The following is a 17,881-nucleotide window of genomic DNA, read 5'->3' as shown; positions in this document are numbered from 1 at the left end:
CACACAAAAGCATCTAAAACATTAGAGATGAAACTACACGACAGGAGACATCCCAAATCAATATAAAACTGGTTGACAAATGAGTCAAATAGATACTGCGTAAGATGTTCAGATGAGGAGGGGAAGAAAAAAGAAATCACTGTCTTCTAAGGTGATTAGAGAGGGCTTCACACATTGCAAGGGAGGCTCAGCACACACACAGACTGCAGGGGAGGCTTAGCACACACAGACAGCAGGAGAGGCTCAGCACACACAGACTGCAGGGGAGGCTCAGCATACACAGACTGCAGGGGAGGCTCAGCACACACAGACTGCAGGGGAGGCTCAGCACACACACAGACTGCAGGGGAGGTTCAGCACACACACAGAAGATGGAGCAACACAATGGTCAAGGGTCAGAAGAGCTCCTTTCCACTGTACCCCTTTCTGTAGCTTTTGAATCCAGTACTATGTTTATTACCTATATAAAAACAAATAACAGTTTTGAAAAACCACAATGTAAAACATGAAGAACACTTACATGTCCATTGTCTCGTCTTCGTCAACTGCTGCTACGTGTGGGAAGGTCCCCAGCTGTCAACTGTACGTCTTCTCCTCTAGCCTCAGAGAGCTTTGTCAAAACTCCTTGAGTGTTAACTGAAAGAATGGATCTTTAGGAGATCAAGAAGGGTCTTGGCAGGGAGACTGGACGAGGATCAGTGATCCAAGGACGTCCCTGGGTGGGCCCTGTGTGGCAACCAACCGTTCACTGCACACCCCACCCTTGATGCCGGCGGCTCACTCATGGTGGTAACACAGGGTGTCGTGCGCCTGGACCCCACAGCTTCCTTGTGCCACTGCCTTCACCTCATCAGGCAGCCTTCCCAGCCTGCGTGGCCCACGCAAACCCTCTGATGCTTTTGCTATGAATGCTCCTGTGACCTCTGTCCCACATCCTTTCTTAAAACTAAGTCAGCCTCGGCTGGAGACATTTGAATGAAGAGCCCGACCCACTCTGAGGATGAGAACTACGCACCACAGCACTCTGTCTGTCTCTCGTACAATTCATGGAATTAACAATGAGCTACTTATCAGATCGAGAGGGAACTCAAGAATACAAATAGGACCTTTGAAAAACCAGGGACAGAATGTAGCTCCACGGAGCTGCAGCCAACCAAGTTAACAGTTAAAGAAAGGCCTCTGTCACTTGTCACAGTTACAAACGTCATAGCAAGTAAGCGGCTGTAAGGAAGGAAGAGTCACACAAGCCCTTGCAAAAATTTTAATTAAAAAGAGTGTTTTACATGGGGAAACCAGACTTACTGTGGTGATCATTTCACAGTGTATACAAATATCAAATCACTATGTTATAGTCCTGAAACCAATACAATGTTATATGTCGATTAGAATTCAAAAAAAAAAAAGACAGTAAAAAAAAAAGTGTTTTAAAAAATGTATCCACTCAAATTAATTTAGTCAGAAATCTTTGTTAAGTTTGTTCCATTCTACAGAGCATAAATATTAAGTGCTTATAAAACACACTTCATCTGAAATGCTTTAAATATAAAACACAATTCAAGCCTCAAATAATGCATTATGATCTCATGACTACATTTATAAAACACAATGAAAAATTAACAACTTCAAATAAGTAGATAACACTATACAACGGCTCATCCCACAAATGATCCTTTAAACAGAGAGAAAAACCACACAAGCAATGTCAATTAGTGTTATTCTTTTAGTAGTACTATGGGAGACTTAAAATTTTGGTAGTGGTTTTAAAATTTAAATCACTTTCTAATCTGGAATAAAAATAGTGCAAAGTCTTTAAGGTACTTAAGTTAGAAAACTTTGATTCTCTGGTTGGCAATGTGACCTTTAAAGTATGCCAACGGTGCACCCCCCAATAAGTGGATGCCCAGGTGCCATCTTGTAACAAACCCGGGACTTGATGGCCAGGTCACACGTGTGAAAGCCCGGCCTTCCAGCTCAGTGACAAGTGTACAAAATCATGACTCTCGTATCTCACATGAAATCCAAGAACGCATTCAACAAAAAAACTAACCTGTGTGCTTTAGTTTCCTTACAAAAAAAAAAATAGTATAAATCAGATTTTTAACCATCTCAGTGGAAATCCATTCTCTAAAATGTCATAGTTGCATTCGTCTTCTCTCAGCTGAAAGGGTGAAGCACGATCGCCACAACCTTGTTACAGACTAAAATCCAACAGGTAATTCCAACTCCACCTGGAAATGGAGAAGCTCACCGTAAGAGAGCACGCCTACGATCTGCCCGCATTTCTGCTACCTTTAATTTCCAGGAATCACGCGTTCTGCAGCAGTGCTCGCCTAAGGAAAACTAGGTGTGTGTTGCCTCGATCAGAGTCAGCAGACATCCTACTGATGCACAGGGCTGCCTTCCTTCCTAAACAGGAACTCTGCAGGACAACTGCCAGAGGGATGTGCATTGTTACATACGATATTAACAAACAGTAAAACTACCCTGTATGACTATTTGTTTTTCCTTCTTAAAAAAACCATTATAAACAGAGCAGCATCCACCCATGCCTTTCTGGCCCAGCTGGTGACAGAGAGACAGGAAGTCGGGCAGCAGGAGCGGCCAATGGCTCTCTACATGCCTGGAAGGGCGTCCTCGAGCTCTCCTAGTCAGCGGCACTGACAGCCCACCGGCGGGCAGTGGTGCCCACAAGGTTGGGTGGAAGCAGGGTGGAAGGTGTAGTGAAACCAGGATCTCTGAAGCAGTCACTCCTTTTCACTCAGTAATTCACCTCCAGCAACAGATCACAACCAAAGGCTGAGTGACATGCAGCATTATTCCTGACAGTAAGAAATTAGGACCTAAATACTCTCTTCTATCAGGGGAATTAGTACATCATGATATATCCCAATGAACAGCAGCTATTCAAAATTCCTTAAAAGTTTACTGATATGGGAAAGGGTTTACAATATAAAGTAAAAAGGGGTCTAAAATTCTATGTACCAGGGCCCCTGGGTGGCTCAGTGGGTTAAGCCTCTGCCTTCAGCTCAAGTCATGATCTCAGGGTCCTGGGATCGAGCCCCACATCTGGCTCTCTGCTCAGCAAGGAAGCTGCTTCCCCCTCTCTCTTTGCCTGCCTCTCTGCCTACTCGTGATTTCTGTCTGTCAAAAAAATAAATAAAATCTTTTTTAAAAATAACAAATAAAATAAAATTGTACGTGCCAGATGATCTTAGTGGTATAAAATAAAAAGGAAAAAATAAAGAGTGGAAAATGTACCACAAAGTTAAGTGAGGTTAGCTATAGCTTATGAGATGTTTTTAAATCGTTCTTATATTTCTAATCATTCTACAATATGTACTTTTTTCAAAGATTTTTATTTATTTATTATTCATGTATTTATTTAAAATAAAGATTTTATTTATTTGCCTCTGCACACAAGCGGAGGCAGAGGGAGAGGAAGAAGCAGATGCCCCACTGAGCAGGGAGCCTGATGCGGGGCTCGATCCCAGGACCCCAAGATCATGACCTGAGCTGAAGGCAGATGCTTAACCCACTGAGCCACCCAGGTGTCTGATTATGTTCTACTTTTAACACCCAAAGGATATCATTACCTTTCAAAAATAAAAGAATGGCCAATAGCAGTAAATGCAGCAGAGAGGCCATGCAAAAGAAATGAAGAGGTCACAGAACCTAGGACCTAGAGATCGGGGTTTCAACAACCAGGATATCAGACAAGGTACGGGACATTCTGTAAGCAGACCCAGACTAGCTCTGCTACTTAACATTTCGGTGACACTGGATAAGGCAAACAACTTCTCCAGACCTGTGTCTTCACTGTGAGCCTTGTGTGAGGCCAAGACCCAAAGGACTACTCACTAGTGAACGGATGAGCGTGGGTTCCTTCCCCCGTACCCCAAATGTCTACAGAGGCCTAGCTGTACACTTCTGCTCTGGGTTCCAGAAAACTCTTACCTGCAACTCTAGTAGGAAATGCCACCAGGCGGTCCAGCGGCGTGATCCATTTGCTGGGCACCACAGCCACGGGGACAGAGTAGTACTTCCAGATGAGCGACACCATCAGGGCAGCCTGCGGGGACAGTGCGGATGAGTGCGACCACCTGCTGGCCACATGCCCAGTAATCCGAGACAGAGAAGAAACCGGCCAACACACTGAGACGCTCTGAGCCGATGACCTCAAGCCCCAGCAATGCAGTTCTTGCGGGACACAGACACATCCACACCGCCACCGACCTGCTAGCACCCCAAACAGGGTCTGATTAAAGGCAGTTCACAGGACATCTAGAACAAACTGCTGCCAAGCCTTCTTACTGAAATGCCACTTTACTGTTTTAATCTGAATAATAAATATGCACTATTAATTAGCTGATATTAGCTGATAAATTAACCACAGTCTCCTATAACAAAAGTATTCTTTTCTCACTGAGCATCTCTTTTAAGTAGCCAGCCTATGATAAAGATACCTTATTAGTGACAACAGCAATCTCATGCCTAAAATCCTTGAAACAACAGTCCGTTCTCCAACCCCCGCAACACACACACACACAGTGCTGGCATCTGCGTGTGGACAGAGCCCTGTGAGTCTAAACAGTGGCAGCGAAGCAGAAGCATCCTTTTCGCTGCCTTCACCTGTCCCGTGCCTTGGAGAAGCCACTCAAATGAGAAGACTTAAAAGAGGGAGTCTGGCTTCAATCCTGTCCCTGGGAAACCTAACCGATGTCAAAGCGACAGGACCTCAGGTCGAGTGTACATCACTGAACCCAGACACCCTGGGCTTGCAGGGCTGACTCGAGGCCTTTGGTGCAGTGAGGACCACACGCAGCGCTGAAACCCAGAGTCACTGACAGCAGCCGCAAGCGTGGACACAGCATGGCCACGACCTCAGAGGAGAGCAGCAACAGAAGTAGCTCCCCAGGAACTCTCTTATCCCAGACGGGACCGCTGAGGACCAAGAGCACTGGACTGCAATGAGCACAGTGGGTCCTCACCTCGACAGTGAGCAGCAGTTTCCACGTCTGTGTGCCATGTAACAAGCAATGATCCTAACTGACCATCTTAGCAAATACAAAATCTAAAGAAGCTTCTCTCACTTCCCCACAAGCTCCCCAAGCTGCACTGGAGTAACGGCACCACCCAAGAGTCCCAGAGAAGCTACGTCAGCATCCATGTGCTAAAAAACCCCAATGTTTCACAACTCAGAAGACAGACTCCCCTGGAACCCTCGTGCACTGCTGACGGGAACGCAAGCTGGTGCAGCCACTGTGCAAACAGTACGGAGGTTCCTCAGAAAGTTAAAAATAGAAATACCATAAGACCCAGTCATTCCACTACCAGATACTCACGCAAAGAAAACAAAAACAGTCCCTGGAGAAGATCCATGCACACCTATGTTTACCGCAGCATTATTTACGGTCACCAAGACGGGGAAGCAGCCCGTGTCCATGACAGATGAACAGATAAAGATGAGGCTGTGTATTTATATATATTTACACACAGACACAGACACACACGCACACGGAACACTACTCAGCCACCAAAAGGGATGAGCTCTTGCGGTCTGTAACAACAGGGATGCATCCAGAAGGCACACCGCTATGTGAAATAAGCGAGAGGGAGACAAACACCGGACCACTTCACTCCCATGCAGACTCTAAAACATGAAAGGAATAAATAAAAAGCAGAACTATGAATACAGAGAACAAACTGATGGCTGCCAGAGGGAAGAGAAATAGAGGGATGGGGGAAACACATAAAGGGGATTAAGAGGTACAAAGTTCCAGCTCCAAAGTCAGTCAGTCATGGAGGTGAAAAGCATAGCAGAGGGACGCAGTCAGTATCATCACAACACGCTGCGCGGTAAGGCGCGGGGATCGCAGTCATCCCGGTGAGCAAGGAGCAACGCAGAGAATTACTGACTCATTATGCTGTACACCTGAAACTCACAGGACACTGTATGTTAATTATATTTCAACTTAAAAACAGAGAGAGAGAAAGGCCTTCCTTCAGTCTAACTTATAAATGCACAGCATTCAGTTCCATACTGGCAGGATCGCGCAGCGCAGCCACAGAAAGTGGAAAAAGCCTGAACTCTTGGACCTGGATCCTGGTGGCCGCAGTTCTGGAGGACAGTCCATAACAACTTTAACGACCCCAGGTGACACAATAGGACACTTACTTGCAATACATAGAAGGCAACACTTATAACCCATTTTATCTTGGCCAACTGAGCTGTCCGAGCTTTCACTGAAAGGAAAAACAGGATGAAATCATTCTATCAGTCCTGAAAATAAAGGAAAATACTCAAAGACACAGAAATGTTATTCTCCTCCTATAAAATAGCTTCTAATCATGTTGTATGACATTTGTTCAGTATATTTAGAAAACAGAAAACAGAATTTCTTAAAAGCCACACATGATGTCATGCATTAAAACAGAATCACACACAGATTGTAAGATTTGAAGCTTTAATTTTGAACACCCTTAAAACTACCCGTCTACATCAGAGATTCTTTTTATAGTGTACTGACCAACAGGACTACATTTGCTCCCCAGGTCTCCCTGTCTACACTGTACGCTAACCCACATGTGGGAGCCTAGCTTGTCCTGGGCCTGTGGGGCCGCGGGGGAGCTCTGCATGTCTTACCAGCCTGGAGGCAGCTCTCTCTCAGTGCGCATTCGCAGCACACGGGTGGAAATGTCTTCGTCATAGAAGAGTGTTAGGGACAGTGGCCAACACAGCAATGAACAAGACCTGACCGTGACCATGTCAGTCTATTCTCAGATAAGGACACTCTGGGCACATTTGTGAGTGTCCACAAAAGCCCTTGGGCATCCACTATGACACTTGCTCTAGGCTTATCTCGAAAAGTGTTGAGGGGCACTTGGGTGGTTCAGTCAGTTAAGCGTTCCACTCAGGTCATGATCCCAGGTTCCTGGAATTGAGCCCTGCGAACTGCTCCCTGCTCAGCAGGGAACCTGCTTCTCCCCCTGCCTCCCATTTCCCCTGCTTGTGCGCCCTCTGTCCCTCTGACAAATAAAATCTTTAAAAAAAAAAGGGGGGGGGGGGTATTGAATTTCAAAATGTCTACCTACAGAAATGAAAAAAAGCGCAGGTCATGATCCCAGGGTCCTGGGATCGAGTCCTGCATCGGGCTCCTTGCGCAGCGGGGAACGTGCTTCTCTCGCTGCCTCTGCCTGCCTCTCTGCCTGCTTGTGTGTACTCGCTTGCTCTCTCTCTGGCAAATAATTAAAAAATAAAAATAAAAATAAATCTTTAAAGAAAAAAAGCTAAAAGGACGTTAGTTGTTTCTGTGTTTAGGAAACAAAGCCTCACCGACAAAGAGACAATAATCGTGACTACTGAGTTTCTTCTGGACAAACTCAGAAGTTCCTCTCAATATTTAGAACATCTAAGAATCAAAGCACATGTTCTACCAATCTTCACAGAAAGACTTCTCTATTCCTCAGCTCCCATGAAGTTATCCACACTACAGGTGAAACCAGTACCGTGAGTTTTAAGCTTATCCGTCATCTTGTTGATCTTTCTCTCCAGCCTGGCGTATCTGGCGAATTCATCCATCATGTTTACGGTGGAGAGCTCCTGCTTCATGTCCTGGATCTCTGCTCTCATCTGGGCCTCCTGCTCCGCATCCTTCTGCAGCAGCCTGGACATCTGGCAGAGTGGACAGCTGAGGTCAGCGCCTTCCCACAGGGGGACACCTCCCCCACCCCATCCTAGTGCTGCTGCTTCCAGATGGGCAGGCTGCTCTGGACCTGCACAGCCAGCCCTCTGTGGCCTAGTTCTGCTGCTGCCCTCTGGGACCACCACAGACAAAAACGGCCTCCGATGTGAATCACCAGTCAAATTATACTTTTCCTTTTGCAGACATGCCCATGGATCACTCCAGCACAATGTCTGGATCTTTCACCGTAACGATAAAACTGTGGTTATAAAACCAATTCTAGCCATCATTCAGGTAACAAGGACCACACATTCTCTAGTCCTGAATTAGGTAGGCAGAGGAAAAGGACAGTGCTAGTGAGCAGGGGGTAGCCCAGCCGGAGGACTTAATCCCAAGCACCATCAGGAGGGCATTCCCATAGAGGGGCACCCTGGCAAGGGAGGATAGAGGCAAGCATGTGATATGAGCATCTCCAGAAAGGGCAGCCCGGCATAGGTGTCAGAGGAAGAGGCATACAGGATAAGAGGAAAGCACGCAGCCAACAGCAGAGTCAGAGTCCAAGTGGGACCAGCAGCCACTGGGGTGGGGAGGAGGAGGCCCCAGTGGGGCTGCGAGATCAATTACAAAGGACTGATCAAATACAGTAAACACACTGAATATAATGGGAGCCTGTTTTCTCACTATCAGAACTGGGGGTTAGAAATATGGATGAGGGGGCGCCTGGGTGGCTCAGTGGTTTAAGCCGCTGCCTTCGGCTCAGGTCATGATCTCAGGGTCCTGGGATCGAGTCCCGCATTGGGCTCTCTGCTCAGCAGGGAGCCTACTTCCCTCTCTCTATGCCTGCCTCTCCATCTACTTGTGATTTCTCTCTGTCAAATAAATAAATAAAATCTTTAAAAAAAAAAAAGAAAAGAAAAAAAGAAATATGGATGAGGAAGAACCAGAGTAAATGCTGAAGTGTTGAATTAGAATCGGAGGCATGGGGGCGCCTGGGTGGCTCAGTGGGTTAAAGCCTCTGCCTTCAGCTCAGGCATGATCCCAGGGTCCTGGGATCGAGCCCTGCATTGGGCTCTCTGCTCTTCAGGGAGCCTGCTTACCCCGCTCTCTCTCTGCCTGCCTCTCTGCCTGCTAATGATCTCGGTCAAATAAATAAAAATCTTTAAAGAAAAAAAAAAAAAAAGAATCGGAGGCATGGGTGTGAACTCGTGGTTTTTGGTAGATGGATAAATATAGATGTAAATGTTTGTGAAAAAAGAGCCTCCAAAAGCCAGACCCCCACATGGGACATCTCCTGATGCCCCCCATCCCCGCGTACAATTGTGGGGACACCTGCCAGCTGGAGCCAAAGACAGATGGCAGTGGCCACCAGGTGGCGCCCGGCAGCAGGCCAGGATGCCTCAGCAACGTCGGACAGCAAGGGCAAGCGGGGATTGTGGGGGGCAGGGAACGGAGAAATCCTTCCAGACCCACCCCCAGCGAAGAGTGAACGTCCCACGGGGTCAGATGCGATGCAGCGAGAACACAGCATCCCTTCTGTGACACCGGACAAAGGTGTACGAGGGCCATCCTGCAAACTCCCTGCCCTTGCCATATTCAGAAACACCTGCCATACCATACCGGGAAGCCTTCCAGACGAGAGATGCATCAAGTGTGTGCAATGCACAGTGCTGACCGGAACCCTTTGCTACAAAGGACCTTGCTTGGAACGGAGCAGGTCAGGAGGAAGGTTCCTGATGGCTAAGTTGTGGATAAGACACCTGTTTATACAGTAATGTGTCAGGGAATGCAGGGGCCCAGGTTGACAACTTGTTTTCAAGAAACAAAATCAGTTCTTTGTATTGTATGCATACCTGTTTGGCACATTAGTTTCAAAATTCTAAAAAACATTAATTTTTTTAAAAAATGAAAGAGGATAACGTATATAAGTGAACTGGCACATAGCAAGTGCACAATAACCGGGTTCGTCCCTCGGCTTGGGGTCCCCTCTACACAACACAGCAACACTTCAGATAGAGCTGGGAGCCACGCCCCGTCATGGGTGTCATGGGTGTCCCGGGGCGTCTGCAGAAGTGTGGGTTCCCAGGACAGCTTCTGAGGTAGCAGCCTTTAGCACCTACGCAATGAAGCCCTTCTCCAAGGAAGCGGGAAGCCCGCTTCTCCCCCTCCCCCTACTCCTGTTCCTGTTCTTGGGTGTCCCTGTGTCAAATAAATACAATCTTTAAAAAAAAAAAAAAAAAAACTTTTTTGAAGATTTTATTTGACAAAGAGACAGAGATCGCAAGTAGGCAGAGAGGCAGGCAGAGAGACAGAGAGGGAAGCAGGCTCACCACTGAGCAGAGAACCCGATGCAGGGCTCAGTCCTAGGACCCTGAGATCATGACCTGAGCTAAAGGCAGAGGCTTACCCCACTGGGCCACCCAGGCACCCCAAAAAAAAATTTTTTTAAGACCAAAGATGTTTACTCGGGACTAGGTGAGTGAGGGTGGGAAAATGAGCTGTGGAGAAGCTTAGAATCTTATGGTTAGGGCGCCTGGGTGGCTCAGTGGGTTAAACCGCTGCCTTCGGCTCAGGTCATGATCTCAGGGTCCTGGGATCGAGTCCCGCATTGGGCTCTCTGCTCAGCAGGGAGCCTGCTTCCTCCTCCCTCTCTCTGCCTGCCTCTCTGCCTACTTGTGATCTCTGTCTGTCAAATAAATAAATAAAATCTTTAAAAAAAAAAAAAAGAATCTTATGGTTAAATTAGACAACTGTACTGCTTTGGAGGGAAAATGATTAAATTAGGTCTGCAAGTATCTGGAAGTATTTAAATTTGCAAATAGGTACCAATATTAATCCAAGACCTCCTTATAAGTGACAGTTAAAATGTACCAGAATTATGAATTAAATAGTAAAATCTAAAGGGATTTTAAGTGTTCTGAATATTAATTTTTCAAACAAAAATAAACTTCTGACCTCCTTATGTATTCAAAAGCACCTTCCAGAACCTTAAACCTCTCACTTGATAGAAACACATAAGTTTTGTGGGGTACAGTTTTTTCAAAGACCTGGAGACGGGTCCATAAAGAATCCTCAAGCAGAAAACGAGTTTTCCCAAAATTCTTATTGAGATGACAAGCAGTGGAAGACTCTAGAGAGAAAACAAGGGTAGGACCGATCCTCCTTGTCACCCTTGTCCCCCAGACACTGGCTGCCAGCCTGCATGAGCTCATAGTGTCCTACCAGACTCACCCTGAGATCCTGTCCTAGTCCCAAACCCCTTTCCGATTAGACAAAATGTTACGGTTTGAACTTGGGAGTCACACCCGGGAAGAGTCAAACCCACTCCGCCACTCAATGGCTGGCATCTGGACTAGACCCATCTGAAAATTAATTAAAGTATAATGACATTTAAGCCCAAAGGTTCGTCCCTCCTGGAACACAGGGGACACTAGCTGAATGACATGCTGGGGTGGCCTGCTTAGATGTGTTCCTAATACTGGCGACACACGGCTCATGCCGAGAAGGGACCGAGGCTCCGGCGAAGCTACAGACCCACACGAGGACTCCGAGTTAGGAGCCTTCCTCACGGCACTGGTCCCCCGCACCCGGATGACCCCATCCACGAGGTCCCGACTGCGCATGTGCACTCAACCCCCACTGCCCCAATTACCCCCACAAATAACATTCGGGGGCCATCCTCACGCCTGGTGGTCCCAGGAGGAACTCACCAAGCGACTGTTTTCAAAGAGGGGAGGGTCTCAGGAAGGCCCTACAGCAGGAAGCAGGTCCTGCAGTGTCCGCCCCTGGCGCCCCTGGCCTCCCTGGCTTCGGGAGCCTGGGCCCCGAGAGGGAGAGGGAGGCGGCCACTTTTTAGACCAAAAGGTGAAGGCAATTTCCAAGTCATCAAATATGAAGGTGGTAGTCCCCCCACAAACCAAATCCCAGAGGGCAACCTGTGTGGGGTCCATGCCCAGGGTTTGATGGGGGGAGCTGTTTAGCCCAGCGCAGCACCCACTCTCAGCCACGTTAATCCTGGGGCGCCTGAGTGGGGCACCAGAGTAGAGCGCCTCCCTACACCCCGCCTCCCTCCAGCGTTCCCGGAGCGCACGCGCAGTGCACACAGCTCGCCGGGACGCCCCCCCCCCCCCCCCCCCCCGGCCACTGCTAGGCCCGGGGCGCCTGCGCAGTACGCCTCCCTAGCCTCCACAGCGGCACTCGCAGGGGCATCTCCGTCTCCCTCGTTCTCTGCCTTTGGTTGAAGAAAGTCCTGGTTCACCTATTAAATGAGCTAGGCCCTCCCATCCATATGCCCTATGACCAGCTTGAAGAGAATTAAGAACTCTCAGGAAAAGTCCAACCAAGTCAACACAGGACTGGGAGTCCTCATCCCGGCCCCGACTCCACCGCAGTATTGAGCTGAGGTGCCCTCCCAGGACCCTGCAAGGCTTTGCAAGACAGAGGACTTGTGATACCTAAGAGACTGATTCAAGGGCTTCAACAGGCCTCCCTGACTAACGGGGTGGTGCGCCCCGCCCCGCCCCCCATTCCTACTGGCTGAGTGGAGAACGCTTCGGAAACACGGGAAGAACGCTGTATTCGATGTAGAGGACATGGCCCATTCCCAGTCAAGCTTGGTTTCTCCTCAGGGGTCTTCCCCACTTAGGTCCTCCAAAAGGACCTGTAACAGGCAGCCTCTAATGGTCGTGAAAGAAGGGAGTTGGGGGAAACTGGAGTGGGAGATGAACCGTGAGAGACTATGGACTCTGAGAAACAATCTGAGGGTTTTGAAGGGGCGGGGGAGGGGTGGGAGGTTGGGGGAGCCTGGTGGTGGGTATTATGGAGGGCACGGATTCCATGGAGCACTGGGTGTGGTGCATAAACAATGAATTCTAGTACCCTGAAAAGAAATTTTAAAAATTAAAAACAAAAACAAAAACAAAAACAAAACAGCGTCTTACCCTACTCAGGAGAAGAGCGTTCCATACGGCTTTACCCTGACCCTCACCACAAACCCAGTGCCCAGGTGGTACAGATCTCTGCTCCGGTAAGTATATGTGATGACCCTGACAATGAGCGTTAGAACCAAGGGGAAACAGGTTCAAGAAAGCTAACTGTGTTGACGTTACAGAGGTCATACATCCTGTGGAGGCAGCACAGAATGTGAACACGGTGCTTTTTCATCTAAATGGGTAACACCCAGGGACACAGCCTCATGTGCATCCAGACTGCAGCAATAACCCTTGGTGAGTGTGTCCTAGCTGCCGAGCACCAGTGTGTTGGAAGCTTGGTTAAGGAGCAGGATGATGACAGCTCTTACTTACAGCCACTGCCATACCCCAAACACAGACTTCTCTCCCCCCCGCCAAGAGGAAATTACGAACAATTCATGGAGGAATACCAAACTAACAAAGCCTCTTTCAAAGAAGAAGTCAAACTATCACTCTTTGCAGATGATATGATATTTTATGTGGAGAACCCAAAAGACTCCACTCCAAATCTGCTAGAACTCATGCAGGAATTCAGTAAAGTGTCAGGATACGCCAACAAGAAGACAGAAAGTGAAATTAAGGAGTCGATCGCATTTACAATTGCACCCAAAACCATAAGATACCTAGGAATAAACCTAACCAAAGAGGCAAAGAATCTGTACTCAGAAAACTATGAGGAAGACACAAAGAAATGGAAAAATATTCCATGCTCATGTATTGGAAGAATAAGTATTGTGAAAATATCTATGCTACCTAAAGCAATCTACATATTTACTATAATCCGTATCAAAATACCATCCATTTTTTTGTCAAAGAAATGGAAAAAATAATCCTAAAATTTATATGGAACCAGAAAAGATCTCGAATAGCCAGAGTAATATTGAAAAAGAAAGCCAAAGTTGGTGTTATCACAATTCCAGACTTCAAGCTCTATTACAAAGCTGTCATCATCAAGATAGTATGGTACTGGCACAAAAACGGACACATAGATCAGTGGAACAGAATGGAGAGCCCAGAAATAGACCCTCAACTCTATGGTCAACTAATCTCCAACAAAGCAGGAAAGAATGTCCAATGGAAAAAAGACAGCCTCTTCAACAAATGGTATTGGGAAAATTGGACAGCCACATGCAGAAAAATGAAACTGGACCATTTCCTTACATTACACATGAAAATAGACTCAAAACAGATGAAGGACCTCAATGTGAAACAGGAATCCATCAAAATCCTTGAGGACAACACAGGCAGCAACCTCTTCGACCTCAGCTGCAGCAACTTCTTCCTAGAAACATCACCAAAGGCAAGGGCAGCAAGGGCAAAAATGAACTACTGCAACTTCATCAAGATCAAAAGCTTTTGCACAGCAAGGGAAACAGTCAACCAAACCAAAAGACAACTGACAGAATGGGAGAAGATATTTGCCAATGATGTATCAGATAAAGGGCTAGTATCCAAAATCTGTAAAGAACTTATCAAACTCAACACCCAAAGAACAAATAATCCAATAAAGAAATGGGCAGAAGACATGAACAGACATTTCTGCAAAGAAGACATCCAGATGGCAACAGACACTTGAAAAAGTGCTCCACATCACTCGGCATCAAGGAAATACAAATCAAAACCACAATGAGGTATCACCTCGCGCCAGTCAGAATGGCAAAAATTAACAAGTCAGGAAACGACAGATGCTGGCGAGGATGCGGAGAAAGGGGAACCTTCCTATACTGTTGGTGGGAATGCAAACTGGTGCAGCCACTCTGGAAAACAGCATGGAGGTTCCTCAAAAAGTTGAAAATAGAGCTATCCTATGACCCAGCTATCGCACTACTGGGTATTTACCCTAAAAATACAAATGTAGTGATCCAAAGGGGCACGTGTACCCAAATGCTTATAGCAGCAATGTCCATAATAGCCAAACTATGGAAAGAACCTAGATGTCCATCTACAAATGGATAAAGAAGATGTGGTATATATACACAATGGAATACTATGCAGCCATCAAAAGATTGAAATCTTGCCATCTGCAATGACGTGGGTGGAACCAAAGGGTATTATGCTGAGCAAAATAAGTCAATCAGAGAAAGGCAATTATCATACGATCTCCCTGATATGAGGAAGTTGAGAGGCAAAGTGGGGGTTTGGAGGGCAGGGAAGGAAAAAAAAGGAAACAAGATGGGATCAGGAGGGAGACAAACCATAAGAGACGCTTAATCTCACAAAACAAACTAAGGGTTTCTGGAGGGAGGGGGGTAGGGAAAGGGTGGTGGGGTTATGGACATTGGGAATGGTATGTGCTACAATGAGTGTTGTGAAGTGTGTAAACCTGGCGATTCACAGACCTGTACCCCTGGGGCTAGTAATACATTATATGTTAATAAAAAATTAAAAATTTAAAAAAAAAAAAACTAACACAGCCTCTTTGAGCAACTTAGTTTCTTACAGTTCCAATAAAGGTGAAATGGGATGGGGTATACAAGAAGAATCAAGGTGACAAAAAAGATGGGCAGGCAAACCACAGAACAGGAGAAAATATTTACAAATCATATACCCAGTAAGTAAACAACTCCTCACCCAACAACGACAACAAACCAAATACTCACTCACTCCCCACTCTGAACCCACAGAGGATGCCCTTCCCTTATGGACAAGCACCTGATGCCCCATTAAAAAGGGGGCAAAGGACTTGAACAGATATTTCTCCAAAGAAGATACACAGATGGCCAATAAGCACATAAAATCACTAATCATTAGGAAAATGCAATCAAAATCATAATAAAATCACACCTTGCCTCCATTGAGGATGACTGTTATCAAAACAAAACAAAACAAGACAGCAAGTGCTGGAACTTGTGGAAAAATTAGAACCTTGTATGTTGCTGGTGAGAATGCAAAATGGTGCAGCTGCTATGGAAAATGGTTGGGCAGTTTCTCCAGAAGTTGAAAATAGAATTACCATATGATCCAGTAATCCCACTTTGGATATTTACCCAAAAGTACCAAAAGCAGAGACTCGAACAAGTATTTGCACACTAGTGTTCCAGCAGCATTATTCACAATAGCCAAAAGGTGGAAACAACCCCATGTCCATCAAAAGAAGAAAGGATAAACAAAATGTGGTATACATACACAATGAAATATTATTCAGCCTCAAAAAGGAAGGAAATCCTAACACATGCTACAACCATGGTCTACAGGGATAGACCCGGAAGGCATTATGCTGAATGAAAGAAGCCAGGCATAAAAGGAAAAATACCTACATGAGATAATCAGAGTAGTCAAATTCATAGAGACAGAAAGTAGAACTGTGGTTGCCAGGACTGAGTTGAAAGAAGAATAGGGACTTACTGTTTAATGGACAGAGCTTCAGTTTAGGAAGATGGAAAGGTTCTAGAGATGGACGGTGGTGATAGTTGCACAATAATGTAATGATTTAATGAAACTGAACTATATACCCAAAAATGGCTAAAATGGTAAATTTTAAGTTGTGTATTTTACCAAAATTTTATTTAAAAAGAGAAAAAAGATGGAGAAGCCAGTTCTTTCAGGGTCTTTTATGCAATGCTAAGTACTTGGGACATCATCTTAAAAACCTAGCAGTGTCAAAGGGGAATGAAGGGTTAAGAGAGAATTCCCCATGCCTTAGTTGGACAATGCAGGTAGTACAGTCCTTGGATAGAATCTTACAGGAAACAGGCACTCAATGAATACTGGTAGAATAAAGAAAGGAGAAATCCTGCCTAGTCTTAAATAATACCCCCTTCACACACACCACCATCACCACCACCAATGTAAATCAGGAAGTAAGAGCAGGGAGATTCCCCCAATTATGGCACGCAATTCCCCCAATTATGGCATTTTCCCCCAATAATGCCATGGCACGCACCCAGTCTTAAAGGTCTCCAGGTCTGTCAGACTCCCGCTGTAGGCGTAAAGGGGACGCCCTTAACCCACACACACCTCATCAAACCTGCCTCCAATCCTATTACCAAGCTCCAAGAGGCAGAGGGACAAAACCAGGAGACTCACAACCAAGGATCAGTCTCCGCCCCAGTGGTCACTAACTGGATGCACAGTGACCCTCTGAGTCAGACTCCTCCTCTGAGATAAAGGGACATGGGATGACATTCGCATTTTACAGCAGCTGACAACCGGCCACGAGGCAATGTACTCATGCCTACGCCAAGTGCACGAGAGAGCTGCTCCCGGTGCCCTTTGCTCTCCTGGACACAGGAAGCGTGACACAGTGCCGAGATTCCGTCTACACAGCCTCTGACCGCAAAAGTGGAGGCGGCTGCAGCCTGAGAGCCTTCCACCCGGGACCTGGCACGGCTGGCACTCCGGCACTCCATGCGGGAAGGCGGCGGCCTCCAGGAAAGCCTGGACTCCGCGCTGCGCCAGGCGCTGGCCCCCAGCAGCGAGGGCTGCGCGAAGCCTCCGCCGACCGGGAGATAACGGGAACGAGCGCGGCCGGCTGGCAGGGGGCACTGCGAGCTCCCGGCCTCAGGGCTGCTGCCCCGGGAAAACGCGGCCTGGTGTCGCCAGGTCATTCTTCCTCCCTCAGAATCGAGAAGTCCGGATGTGGGGAGTAAAGCTTTGCAAGTTTTGGATGCTAGCAATTAACAAAAAGAAAAAAATCTGAAAATAGAACGGCCCAACCGGACACTTCTGCAGGCGCAGTCCGGCTCGCCGGGCACCGCGGCGGCCACCCACCGGCCCCGGGAAGGCCAGGCAGCCACTTACGAAGGAGGAGAAGGACGGGAGGAGGATCCTGAGGACATTGCACCCAAACACGAAGCTGAGCACCAGCAGCCACGCCCAGCGATCGGCCTCCGCGCCGCTCATCCCGGAGGCTCCCGGAGCTGCCGGCTCTGCTAAGGGAACTCCATGGGGACCACGCCGGCGCCCACGCCGCGCGGGCGCCTGCGCAGTGAGGCCCGGGGGGGGGGGGGCGCGCAGACGCGCCGGTGCGCCTGCGCACTGTGCTGCACTGGGCGGGGAGGCAAGACTTTGCTTCTTGGTCTTGGTGGACGCTTTCCGGGCAAATCTTGGCCTTTCCGGCTTCCGTAGTCTTGCATACCCTCCCCACCACCCCGCTGGCCGCCGCTTGGGTTGCCACCAGCTTCAGTTTTCGTCTAGCTGCGAGCCTTTTCTTATTATTACGTAATGAGTACTTACTTTAAATTGACTCGGTTTTATTCCTAGAGGAATTTATTTTAAAATAAGCCTCTCCAT

General features: G+C 47.3%; 1 protein-coding gene across 1 annotated transcript; it reads right to left on the bottom strand.

Annotated features, from left to right (window-relative positions):
- Positions 1-1,247: 1,247 nt before the first annotated feature.
- Positions 1,248-17,584, bottom strand: GET1 (guided entry of tail-anchored proteins factor 1). The gene is made up of 5 exons (XM_059164749.1): positions 17,390-17,584; positions 7,507-7,672; positions 6,176-6,243; positions 3,955-4,069; positions 1,248-2,228 (listed from the first exon to the last, which is right to left on the bottom strand). Exons 1-5 carry the CDS (start codon positions 17,489-17,491, stop codon positions 2,155-2,157), a joined length of 525 nt encoding a protein of 174 aa, XP_059020732.1. The 5' UTR covers positions 17,492-17,584; the 3' UTR covers positions 1,248-2,154.
- Positions 17,585-17,881: the final 297 nt, after the last annotated feature.

This window comes from Mustela lutreola, chromosome 2 (genome assembly GCF_030435805.1).
Source record: "Mustela lutreola isolate mMusLut2 chromosome 2, mMusLut2.pri, whole genome shotgun sequence".
In the NCBI taxonomy this organism is placed as follows: domain Eukaryota; kingdom Metazoa; phylum Chordata; class Mammalia; order Carnivora; family Mustelidae; genus Mustela; species Mustela lutreola.
Note: the sequence above shows the minus strand (reverse complement) of the source record. Positions and strands in the feature narration are given on the sequence as shown.